Genomic DNA, 12,446 nt, shown 5'->3' with positions numbered 1-12,446 from the left:
CGTTTCCTATTACATTAGGAAGGACCCTCGGTGGAAGTGGGTGGACTATTTAATTTCGTAAATTTCAACCATTTTTTTTTTGATAAAATTTGTTTATCCGACCAATGAAAGGTATGTGTTGCCCCGAAATGAATATAAATAGGTATAAGAAACTCTATCAGCGTATTTACATATGAAAAGGTGATGTGTTATTATTGGTGATGTATTATTATTTTATTGGTTAAAATATTTATATAATCCAGATATATATAACTTTTTTGTTTGGATAATCTCGAGTGGGAAAGTGAAATTTTGAAAATATAGTTATAATTAAATATAAATTAATAAAATAATAATATCTCTTTACTTGGTATATTTCTTGTTAAATTTTTTGGTATTCATCTAACATCATTATATATTATTAATTGATATATTTATATAATTATGAATAAATAAATTGAAAAAATAAATCAATTAAATATTAGATAGATTGTATCATTTCATAGATATTTTAGTAATTTTCTCTTACCTTTTCTAGAAAATGTTTCTGCTTGTATCGCACCTTGGAGCTCTATGGTCTTCTCAAAAAAAAAAATAAATTTTAAAAGAATAATAATTAAAAACAAAAGAAGCAAGTTTAGATTGGAATGCTATTCTGATCAAAGTTGTACCTACCTACTGCATTAACTGAATTTATAATTATAATAATGGTGTTGAAATTTGGACTCCATGTCCCAGCAGTATAATGTATCTTTTTATTGGTTACTTCGTTTATAAGGTTGGAATTGGTTGCCTCTTTGTTCATCTTATTTTTTGGGTAAAACTTTGTTCATCTTATTTATAATATATTGTGTTGGAATTGATAATGAATTTTTTTTCTTCTAATTTTTAATTTTTACATAAGACACATGTATTAGCTATTTACTTAATAGGAACCAATCCATGATGATAATTGAGGTCAGAGTAATTTGGTCAAAAAAAAGAAAAAAATTGTCCTCTACCTCCCCATAGAGGTCATCTTGTCACGAGTCACGACTGACTGTCGGTGGTTTATAAATAAGTTTGTTGGGCTGCGGTGCCTGCTATGCCTGTGATTTAGCTTCTTAGAAAACCTTTTACCAATTTTCTTCTTTTGGAAATAGACGGGAGACAATATTGAAGAAGATATTGGAAATGGACTCTACCGATTAATTGGAATAGATAGATAAATAAATAAATAAGTAAAAGCATTTCAAATCTCAATCTTGGGCTGTGCCAAGCGTATTAGTTGCCATATAGATCAGATTTTGAAAATCCTAGTATGGACAAATTACAAAATTGAGATTCTTTTGCAACTTCCTTTCCTTTACGGTAAGTTTCTCAACAATGGACCTGAAAATGCTTTTTCAATTGGACGTACTTGGGAACGTGCATTTTCTTGATTTTCTCGTTTATATTTTATGGAGATCCACTTAAGAGCAGCAGATTTTGAAGGAAAACAAGGGGGAATAATAACCGCCGCAATAAATCAGGTTTGTCACGTGACGTGACATCTACATTTGTTTGTTAATGGCCCCAAACACCATTTTGCTTCCTACAGCCTGCACCAACCATACCCACATCTGCATCATTTAAAAATAACAAAAAAAAAAAAAAAAAAAAGATTTATTGACTTTGTCCCGTCCCTTCCACGATCCTCTAGATTAGTTCAAACTCAATAAATTCCTGAATATAAATAAATTGAGAAAGAAAGTAACTGGATAGACACGTATTGGTAACTCTCCCACCGTTCAAACCAGATTACTTTTTAAGCAACAAAAGGGAGGGATGTTATCAAGAGCTGCTTCGCCATATAGTGCAATCCAAATTCCAAATAGAGTGAAATTGAACAATAGCCATGAATTATCCCACTGTTCGCCAAATTTCTGAATGTTTTATTAAACCTCAGTATGCTTCACAAGACTCCAAGCTTCCCTACTACTTGACGCCATGGGACCTTGCCATGCTCTCTGCACAATACATCCAAAAGGGTCTTCTTTTTGCTAAACCTCCTGAAGCAAAACATGATGAGGATTTCATGGCAGATCTGCTGGAGGGGCTCAAGGAAAGCCTTTCTCTTGCCCTGGTTCATTTTTACCCACTTGCAGGACGGCTTGCCACTGTTAAATCTGAAAACCCTGCTTCTTACTGGGTCTTTGTGGACTGCGACAATAGCCCTGGAGCCAAATTGATTTATGCAGCTTTGGACATGACCATAAACGACATCCTCTCACCGGTTGATGTGCCTTTGGTTGTTCAATCATTTTTCGATCATCACAAAGCAGTCAACCATGACGGTCACACTCTCAGTCTGCTTTCCATCCAGGTAACTGAGTTATTGGATGGCGTCTTCATTGGGTGTTCTATGAACCATGCCATTGGTGATGGAACATCTTATTGGAATTTCTTCAACATGTGGTCTGAGATTTTCCAAAAAAAAAGGGGTGACTCTGTTAATGCCATCTCGCGCCCACCGGTTCTGGAACGCTGGTTTCCTCCTGGTCATGGCCCCATAATCAATCTCCCTTTTACCCATCATGACCAGTTCATTTGTAGATTTGAATCCCCAAAACTCCGAGAGAGAATGTTTCATTTTACATCAGAATCGATGGCCAAACTGAAAGCCAAGGCCAATGCAGAGTGCAATACCACCAAAATCTCTTCGTTCCAAGCCTTGTCTGCATTTGTGTGGAGGGCCATAACACGGGTTCGTGGTTTGCCGCCTGATCAAACAACCAGTTGCAGGCTGGCAACAAATTGCAGACCAAGATTAAACCCACCTCTGTCTCAGGAATATTTTGGAAACTCTATCGGTTTAACAAAAGGGATTGCGACGGCTGGTGAATTGCTTGAACACGATCTTGGTTGGGCAGCTTGGCAAGTGCACGAGGCCGTGGTTAGCTTCACGCACAAAACGGTGGAATCATGGTTAGATTCATGGTTAGAGTCTCCTGAAATATACCAACTCGAAAAGACTTTTGATCCATTCAGTGTGATGATGGGAAGCTCACCAAGATTCAACAAGTATGGAAATGAGTTTGGGATGGGAAAAGCATTGGCGCTTCGCAGTGGGTATGCGCACAAGTTTAGTGGGAAAGTGACTTCCTATCCAGGACCTGAAGGAGGAGGAAGCATTGATTTGGAGGTTTGCCTTCCTCCGGATACAATGTCTGCTCTTGAATCTGACAAGGATTTCATGGAAGCTGCCTCCACCACGACCTATCTCAGTAGTCAGTTGGACACAATTCTGCTTAATGAATGAATTTGCATTAATAATGTTAAATAAAGTGAATAGCTTATCAGCTAGTGTAGGCTCAAACTTTGATTTTGTACTATAATTTCTTGAATAATTCAGTGTCCGAAGTCCGCAGAAGACACTTACTGAAGCTGTTTGACCGTCGCAATCAAAAACCCAATTGAAATGTTTTTTTATTTTATTATTATCTTTGGTTTTTGAATAGCTTCTTGCTTTGACTGTAGCTGGCAACCACCATTTTATTCCCAGGCTAGATTGCCTCTACAATTTTGTATTTTATTTTATTTTTCTACTTTGTCCTTTCTAACATTGATTATCGGTTCTTTTTGTTTGCCTCATCTTGTTCTTATCTGATGGCATCATTGCATTATTTGCGAAGTACACTTACAAATGAGAAAGATTTATCCTATTTACAGAAACATGTAAGCTCATGCATATTAACATGTACGATGAATCTTTAACACCACTGGTCATTAGATTGGTGCTAATTGGCATGGAAAAGTGTTACATTGCAAGTAATCTTGTATATGACCAAGCTTTGTTTGCTTAGGTGTTTAAAATGTGCAGCACCACTTCAACAGTATCTGAATATGTGATTGAAAGCTAACAATTAAGTCTTCTCTCTGCTGCTTAGTCAGCTTGCATAGTGGAATGTCAAAACAAAAGTTAGAAGTATAATTTCGTCGAAAAGTAGAATCTTTAGGCCTGAAGTTCTGAAATCAGCAAAATAAAGTAAAAATTAAGTTGCTATGCATTCTTGTACATCCTAGCTGACCCCATTTAACCGAGTATCCAATAGCCCAAACCAAAGGCCTCCTTCTAAAACTTGGCCCATGGTACAAGTCCAAAACTGTCTGAAAGAGTGTTGGTAGCCCGACCCATTGCAAGCAATTATAATATACGTTTTATTTCTATATTTAACTTTTTTTTCTCGTATTCTTAATTTCAACTTAACCTATTTGGTCAAAAAAAATAAAAAAATAAAAAAATCTGATTAGGTCCAGTAGCCAATAAAACAAATTATCATTATTTTGACTTCTTCTTACGACTATTGAAAAGCCATTAAGCTGGGTAGCATTGGGTCCTCAAAAAATATTACACATGAATTCTGAGGGGCAGAGAAAGAGTAAATAATGACATAAAAAGGATCTTTTTTTTTTTAAAAAAAGTAAAAAATAAAAAAATAAAAGGAGCTTGGATTACAAGAAATAGATTAGCCGCCATCGAAACAAGAAGACTTTGACAATTATTCAAGTAAAACTAAAATTGAGTTTGTAATCTTCAAGTGGCTTTTGCATTTGGACATGCCTGCATTTGCGGAATTCTATCCTACCTTGTTGACCATTGTTTTTCCAAAAGGATATTTTTATTTTTTTCTTTAATTTCCTCGGAGGTTCCTCTACAGCAGCAGATTATAATTAAAATTTAAAGCCAAAGCGAATAAATCAGGTTTGTTATGTCACTCTTTTAATTTGTCATTGATTCATTGGCCGCGAAGACTACTATTCTTTCTACACCTGTCCAACCCAATCCAAGCCTTCCACAATTTTAAAAAAATTTTATTATACTGAATATTAATCATTTCAAAATTGATTAATTCCTCAAAAAAAGACCCGAAAAAAAAGAAAAAAAAGTAACATATTAACAAAGCATGGCTGGCAACTCTGCTAATCCATTCCAGTTCAATTTAAGAAACAAAAGCGAGGTAAACTAGACAGAAGATAAGAGCTTAGCCAAAATTGTCCCAAGGGAAAAAGAAAAAGTAACCATGAATCCACCCACTGTTGGTAAGATTTCAGAGTGTTTTATTAAACCCGATTGTGTAACAGAAGAGTCAAAGCAGCCCTTCTACTTGACAGCATGGGATCTTACCCAGCTCTCTGTACATTACATCCAAAAAGGTCTTCTGTTTGCTAAGCCTCCTGAAGCACAACACAATGAGAACTTTGTGGCAGGTCTGCTGGAGGGGCTCAAGGAAAGCCTTTCTCTTGCCCTGCTCCATTTCTACCCACTTGCAGGACGGTTTTCCACTGTTAAATCTGAAAACCCTGCTTCTTACTGGGTTTTTGTGGACTGCAACAGCAGCCCTGGTGCCAAATTTATCTATGCAGTAGCTCTGGACATCACCGTAAATGACATCCTCTCGCCGGTCGACGTGCCTTTGGTTGTTCAATCATTTTTTGACCATCACAAAGCCGTCAACCATGACGGCCACACCATGAGTCTGCTTTCCATCCAGGTTACGGAGTTAAAGGATGGCGTCTTCATTGGGTGTTCTATGAACCATGCCATTGGTGATGGAACAACTTATTGGAATTTCTTCAATACGTGGTCCGAGATTTTCCAAAAAATACAGAGAAACTCTGATAACTCCATCTCACGCCCACCGGTTCTCGAACGCTGGTGTCTTCCTGGTCATGGCCCCATTATCAACCTTCCTTTCACTCATCATGACGAGTTCATCAGCAGATTCGTGTCTCCCCAACTCAGAGAGAGATTCTTTCACTTCTCATCGGAATCGGTGGCCAAACTGAAAGCAAAAGCCAATGCAGAGTACAATAACACTAAAAAAATCTCATCTTTCCAATCGTTGACTGCACTTGTGTGGAGGTCCATAACACGGGTTCGTCGTCTACAACCAAATCAAACAACCAGTTGCTGGTTGGCAATCGATTGCAGATCGAGAATAAGCCCACCATTGTCTCGGGATTATTTTGGAAACTCGGTTTCTAAAGTAAGAGGAGTTGCCACTGCAGGTAATTTGCTGGAGCAGGGTCTGGGTTGGGCAGCATGGCAATTGAACCAAGCGGTGGTTGGCTACAATGAAGAGTTGGTGAAGGCGGGGCTGAATTCTTGGTTGCAGTCTCCGGCTATATACCAAACTGCTAAGACTTTCGATCAATTTTGTATGGTGATGGGAAGCTCACCAAGATTCGACAAGTATGGAAATGAATTTGGGATGGGAAAAGCTTTGGCTCTTCGCAGTGGCTATGCAAACAAGTTTAGTGGGAAAGTGACTTCCTATCCGGGACGTCAAGGAGGAGGAAGCATTGATTTGGAGATTTGCCTTCCCCCACATCTAATGACTGCTCTTGAATCTGACAAGGAGTTCATGGAAGCTGCTGCCTCTTCTGGTTCAACGAATCAGTTGGACTAATTAAATAGCTTATTGTAAGTACTTAAAATTGATGAAGAATTCAGTGTCTGAAATGGGTATAAAACGTTTGCTGAAGGTGTTTGGCTGTGAAATTATATATTCTCTTGGTCTGATCTATTTTTTTGATATATATATATATATATATATATGGTTTGTGAAAGTATGCTCCTTCTTTGTGGACATATAGTCGGCAATATCCAATTACAATCCCACCTTGATTTTATTTTACTGAGAAATGTTTTCTGTAATTTGACTTCAAAGGTTTTTCACATTTTATGTTTGAGAGAACTAGCACTTTATGGTAGTACTTTTATGAGGCATACCCCCTTTTTAGAAAACTATGGACATCTAGTGATTTTTTACCTGAAATAACTAAGTTAATGCGTTTAATTTGAAAAGAGCCAACTGGATTTAATGTGTATATATATATGTATCATAACACGGTTGAGTGAGCGTCCATGGGACAACAAATTTATTTCATTTGAATAAATCCAGCTGGAACAATAGCCTATAGAAATAAAGGATTAACCAAGAAAATAAAATAGCCTATAGAAAGCAATTTGAGGGGGGTTCCACTTGAGGGGGGGGGGAAAAAAAAAAAATTGGAAGAGGAACAAGCTAAAATTTTCTTTTGATCTTTTGTTATCAAGTACAGGTAACTTTTTTATTCACCCAAAAAAAAAAAAAAAAAAAAAAAGAAGCTAAAATTTTCTTTTGATCTTTTGTTATTAAGTACAGGTAACTTTTTTATTCAACCAAAAAAAAAAAAAAAAAAACCAAAGGTAACTTTTTTTTAAAAAAAAAAAAAATTGACCATGGGATAAAGGTAACTTAATTAGTCATTTCATGTCAATTCTAGATCTCTAAATTTTTTGAAAAGATGTAAATCTCATTAAAAAGTTTGAAATAGAAATAACATCCAAAAAAAGTTCTTTTAAGTTTACAATAAAAAGGTTTATCGAGAGATTAAATTAATCCAAAAATCTTTATCAAATGATAGAGATCAAAGGACCCAGCCTGAATCCATCTAAAGCCTACAATATTGGGCTCAAGGGAACTGGGCCACCCGAATCGACGCCTGACCGAATAGAGAATTAAAAAATGTTTTGTTTAATATTTAATATTTATAATTTTATATGCTTTGACGATTTCTTTGTCTTTTTTCCGTATGTTCCTCGAAATTCCTTGTCTTTGCCTCCCGGGTTGAAACACAGTATCTTTCTCTGTTTTGAAAGTCGTACAATTCAGTTTATCCTTCTTTTGCGGTTGGCTACTCGCTACGTTTCAAAGACACGTGTTTAAAACATAATCTGCCATTTCGTACAGCAATCATAGCACCCTAGTAACTATATGACCCCACTATCTTTCTCTCCGAATATAGAAAGTCCCAAGTAGGTTCCATTTACTGAGTGACGATAAGCTACTCTAATCCGCATCATTATTTGATACTGCTGCTTCAAAAGCGAGATACGGATTCGCCAACCAAGAAGTGACGTCATTATCGTCCTATCCAACGGCTCCGGATGCGGTAGCACAATCTCAGATTGACCAAGGGAAATAAAATTCTCCATCCCCACGACACGTCGTTTCTCTTTCCACGTAAGGTGTTCCAAAGTCGCCGGAGCCTCGTCAGTGAACCAACGAAAGAGCGACGTGGAGACCACGCACACGCCCTTTGCGAAGTGGCAACACTTGTGACAGAGCGAAAGCAGTTAAGGAGAGGAGGAGGTACTCGTCAGTAGGATACCATCAAGCAAAAACGACCGAGGCACGGAGAAAGCTTCGGGAGCACGCTTCCAATTCCTTCCTGACTCCGCCGATAAAAAAAGAAAACAAGAAAACACCCCCTCCCCCCCCCAAATTCTCCACTTCCTAAGTTATTCATGAGACGGAGGATTCACAGCAGCCGCAATGGGGGAACCTAAAGCGACGTCGTTGACCCTCCCACCGGGTTGCCGATTCTACCCTTCCGACGAGCAGCTCCTCTGCTACTACCTGAGCGGCAAGAACTCCGACCCGAACTCCGGCCATGGTGCTCGGTACGGTTGCGATTTGATATCGGAGCTGGAGTTGTACGGATACGATCCATTCGAGTTGCCGGAAAGGGCGTGCTATTCGTACGGTTACGGTGGGATGAAGACGCACTGGTTCTGTTACACGGTTAGGGTAGTGAAGGAGAGTCGAGGGAGGAGGAGGGCCAAGAGCGGGTATTGGAGGAGGATGGGGAGAGCCAGGGAAGTGGTCGGGTCGGGAGGGAAAGTGGTGTTGGGGACCAGGACCAGCTTCATCTTCTATTTGGGTAATTCGCCCAAGACTGCCGTGCGGACTGATTGGGTTCTCTATGAATATGCCCTAATTGATCGTCCTAAGGTACTATTTATCCACATTCTCCTTCCTTCCTATGCTATTATCACTGTTATGTTCCTGTACTTAAGTGTGTCTTTCGGTTGTATGATTGAGCTCTGACTAACTGTTGCTGTTAAAAAGGGTGAAATCAAACATTTTTGTTCCTCAGCTTCTAGTTGGTTTAGACAATAATGCAATATTTGACTGCTGCTTGCCACTCCTAATATGAAGACGAGAATTCTCAGTTTGATTGCTTTTTATATTGTCGATGAAATTCCCTGTTGTCTCTGATTTGGGAGTTTCTAGCTCTGGTCACACGACTATAACATAGCATACTTGCCAGAAGTCTACCTTGGAATTTTATTTATTCTTTTGCATTTTACATCATTCAATTTGAATCTGAGAAGTTGTCTGGATCAATATATTTAGCTTTTTCTTGCATGTAGACCTTTTAGCTTTCTAATTGCTCGTATAATAACCTGTTTCAGTTACATGTTTTTCTCAATTGATGAAAAGTTCCATTTTCGTATTAACCGAAAAGGGGAAAAAAAAAAAAATTGAAATTTGGTTAACTATACAATATTGATGTTAAACTAGATAACTTGTCAAACCTTATAAAGGTCTGTTTTGCAAGTTGCTTGTATTTAGTCAGGCATGTAAATATGTGAATAGTCATTAAGCCTTTATACCTTCATAGTGGTCCTACGTTATAAATGACTGTATTCTTCCTGGCTCTCCTGTCCGGATGTTGTTCATTTCTCCTGCTTTTCTCCCATATTGTGCTCTACTTAAATTTTAGGAAAGCCTTCTGTTAAAGAATAGAATATCTACTCCAATATTTGTGAAGCCTTGGCTTCAAAGTGCTTGCAAAATATTGCAAAACAGAACGCCTCCTCCTCCTCGAATGCTCGTTTCTCCAATGTACTACCCCTTCATTCTCTCGATCCATATTTCATTGCAAGATTATTAGTTGTATTATTCATGCATTTGATGCTAGTTTTTGCAATGTATTACCCTCTGTAACCTCTTGAGAAAGCGATGGTTGGTTGATAGTTTTGAATTCTAATATTTGTCTTCTGAAACCTTATATATTTCTGCAGGCTTCTTTTGTCTTGTGCCGAGTTTTTGTCAAATCGCATGGTAGAAATAGCACATCAGAGAATGTTTTAAATTCTTGCGCTGAGGAAAGTGCTTCTGCATTTCGTCACATAGGAATACAGACTTCTGAAATTAACTCATTTGGTAGATTGAATGATATGTCAAGATATCCAGTCAGTCCGGACAGTGAACCTGCTCAGATCATGACTGGGCCGGTTACTGTTTCAAGCATTCAATTTCCTTCAGATATTCAGCCTAAGGAACAGGTAATGTTTTAAAAAAAAAAAAATCAACATGCATCAAAGTTCGACTATTTTTACTTGCTTTTTGAGCTATTACTATACTGTTTCTATTGTCTTGCTATTATACTTGATCTCAAGTTGTGGCTTGACCACTTATTTCACAATTATATTTGTTTACAGTTCAGTCATTTATAATCTCTTGTTTTGCTCATCTTCAGTGCTTTATTTAACAAAATTGCTTATTAAAGCATAAAGTGAACCACAATTATAAATCGTTCAGACTAAAACTTAGATGTTTTCTTTTATGCATTAAAACATGTGAAATTGGTAGTTTACTCTGATATGTATTCTTTTCATTCTCATCTGGTTTCCACCATGGAGTCTTTTCTGTTGTGCCTAACTACTAAGGCATATAAAGAGGATGGGTATGGGAGAAGATTAGAGTGGATTTAATCTTCTAATACTGGGTCAAGATCAGTCACTGAAGGTTGGGATAGAAAGGATAGTATAACCCATTTTTGAAGCAACCGAAATAGTTGGCTTCTGTCATCTAGCTCAAACAGAAAAGAAAAAAAAAAAAAAAAAAAAAAACCATTTTGTCCTGTGATACACTAAAAACAAGATTAGAAAACGATGAGCTTAATTTTAAATTTTTTTCCTAACCATTCCTGTTGAGCTACTCGTAGATTACATCAAGCTTTTTGTTATAAAAATGACTGTATAATACAGTGTCTGATTTGAAAAAAATATACATGGTTATTGAGATTTTTACATCTTGACTCAAGCATATTCTAGTTACAAATTGTATGTCGTTTCATCTTCTTGAACTTTTTGTATAAAATCCTCAATTATTTCTCCATGTTAACTGCATTTCTTTTGTAACATGGTTGGTAACTGGTGTGCAGGTGACTTCTAGCAGTTTAGTCTCTTTAAATGCTTTGGAAGCTGAGCATTTACTCTCCATTCTAAAGGATGATTTTATAGAGTTGGATGATCTTGTGGATTGATTATCTACAAATACTACAATGACGAATCTCAATGGTGTTGATCTTAACCTTGCTGGTCAGGCTGAAGTTTCATCTGAAACTATATCTTGAGAATTGAAGACATAGGCGCTTTTATGCACTAAGAAACCTTTTAAGAAAAAGCAAATGTAAAAACGTATTATCAGTTATGAAGGTGATAGAGATGAGATGGCTGGATTAATTTCCCAGTAAGGGTAATTAATTATTAACTAACTTTTTCCCCTTTTGTTTACTGTCCATGTGAAGAAGGATTTAATTTTCTTTTGGTTTGGGATGCAGATTTGATCTATGCCTAAAGAAGGCAAATGCTCTATGGATGAACAATAGTGCTACATTGTCATCAGCCGCCTCACGCCTCATTTCTGGATGGTAGAATTCTCGTAATTATCACATCCAAAATTTACTTGTAATTTTAGCATGCTACTGTCTTAATACAGATTGTACCTTATTTCCTAGTAAATAATTTTATCATGCACCTTTATCATACATTACGACTGTAACATTATTAACTTAAAGAGGGTATTTTTAGATGATTTGTTGATATATTTGATAGAATGCCTAAACTTATATTTCATCATGGCTTGTGATTTAGTGTGTCTGGCCTGAATTGTCTAACTAGTCATATGCAAGCTGGCCAAGATTGAGCACCAAACTGCCATATTTATAAAATGGGTGTTAGTCGCTAAGTTGCCCATGGGGGAAAGGGAGAGAATGGAAACACTTTATGTTCTACATCACTCAAAATAAAAGGGCTGTCAGATAAGCTCAAAGCATGTCTGGCAATCCGAGAGAAGCACTTATAGTCAAAACATCATTGCTGCCTACAATTGCCAGCTATTTTTCCTCCTGAATCGTCTGTACAATAACGTAAGTTCAAACCTAAAGACAGTAGTAGATCATTTTGTATAGCCCTCAATTCTTTTGAGAGAGGATAGCAAGGTAAAGCAAAGAACCTAATCCATGCTTTCTCTAACAACAACTCTAAACCAAACCCGTCCATTCCCATCATCTTTGGCATAATCCGTATTGCCAAATAGTATTCTCTATGAAGGAATTAGGAAACATGTCCGAGTCTTTGGTAGTGCAGAAGCATCCTGAATCCAAAAACTTTTGAGACAAATTTATATTAGAAGTTCTGTAAAGCTGTCAAACTCAAAATATTAGTTTTTTTTTTTTTTTTTTTTTCTTTTCTGGAAGCGACTCAAAAATATAACCTGACTGTAACACCGTCGGTGGATTCTTCGAAGTAAAACTTCTTGTGAAACATGTTGAACCGTCTGGCTGATCCTTATTTTTTGGTCTTTTGTCATTGTGTAGAAAGTTGT

The 12,446-nt window shown here is 37.1% G+C and overlaps 3 protein-coding genes across 4 annotated transcripts; all 3 read left to right on the top strand.

Moving 5' to 3' along the window:
- The first annotated feature begins 1,709 nt into the window (after positions 1–1,709).
- Positions 1,710–3,440, top strand: LOC107419978 (uncharacterized acetyltransferase At3g50280). Its single transcript, XM_016028826.4, has one exon. It carries the CDS (start codon positions 1,856–1,858, stop codon positions 3,257–3,259), a length of 1,404 nt encoding a protein of 467 aa, XP_015884312.3. The 5' UTR covers positions 1,710–1,855; the 3' UTR covers positions 3,260–3,440.
- Positions 3,441–4,767: 1,327 nt separating this feature from the next.
- Positions 4,768–6,570, top strand: LOC107419963 (uncharacterized acetyltransferase At3g50280). The gene has a single exon (XM_016028808.4). It carries the CDS (start codon positions 5,022–5,024, stop codon positions 6,408–6,410), a length of 1,389 nt encoding a protein of 462 aa, XP_015884294.3. The 5' UTR covers positions 4,768–5,021; the 3' UTR covers positions 6,411–6,570.
- A 1,471-nt stretch (positions 6,571–8,041) lies between these two features.
- Positions 8,042–11,666, top strand: LOC107419962 (NAC domain-containing protein 72). Of its 2 annotated transcripts, none has more exons than XM_016028807.4 (4): positions 8,042–8,780; positions 9,857–10,120; positions 11,002–11,309; positions 11,401–11,666. In XM_016028807.4, the coding sequence occupies exons 1-3, from the start codon at positions 8,322–8,324 to the stop codon at positions 11,101–11,103; spliced, it is 825 nt and encodes a 274-aa protein (XP_015884293.1). In that variant the 5' UTR covers positions 8,042–8,321; the 3' UTR covers positions 11,104–11,309; positions 11,401–11,666. The 2 variants fall into 2 exon arrangements, with proteins under 2 accessions (XP_015884293.1, XP_015884292.1); XM_016028806.4 differs by having other exon boundaries at positions 11,002–11,315.
- The last annotated feature ends 780 nt before the right edge of the window (positions 11,667–12,446 follow it).

Source organism: Ziziphus jujuba, chromosome 5, assembly GCF_031755915.1.
Source record: "Ziziphus jujuba cultivar Dongzao chromosome 5, ASM3175591v1".
NCBI classification, from domain to species: Eukaryota; Viridiplantae; Streptophyta; class Magnoliopsida; order Rosales; family Rhamnaceae; genus Ziziphus; species Ziziphus jujuba.
Note: the sequence above shows the minus strand (reverse complement) of the source record. Positions and strands in the feature narration are given on the sequence as shown.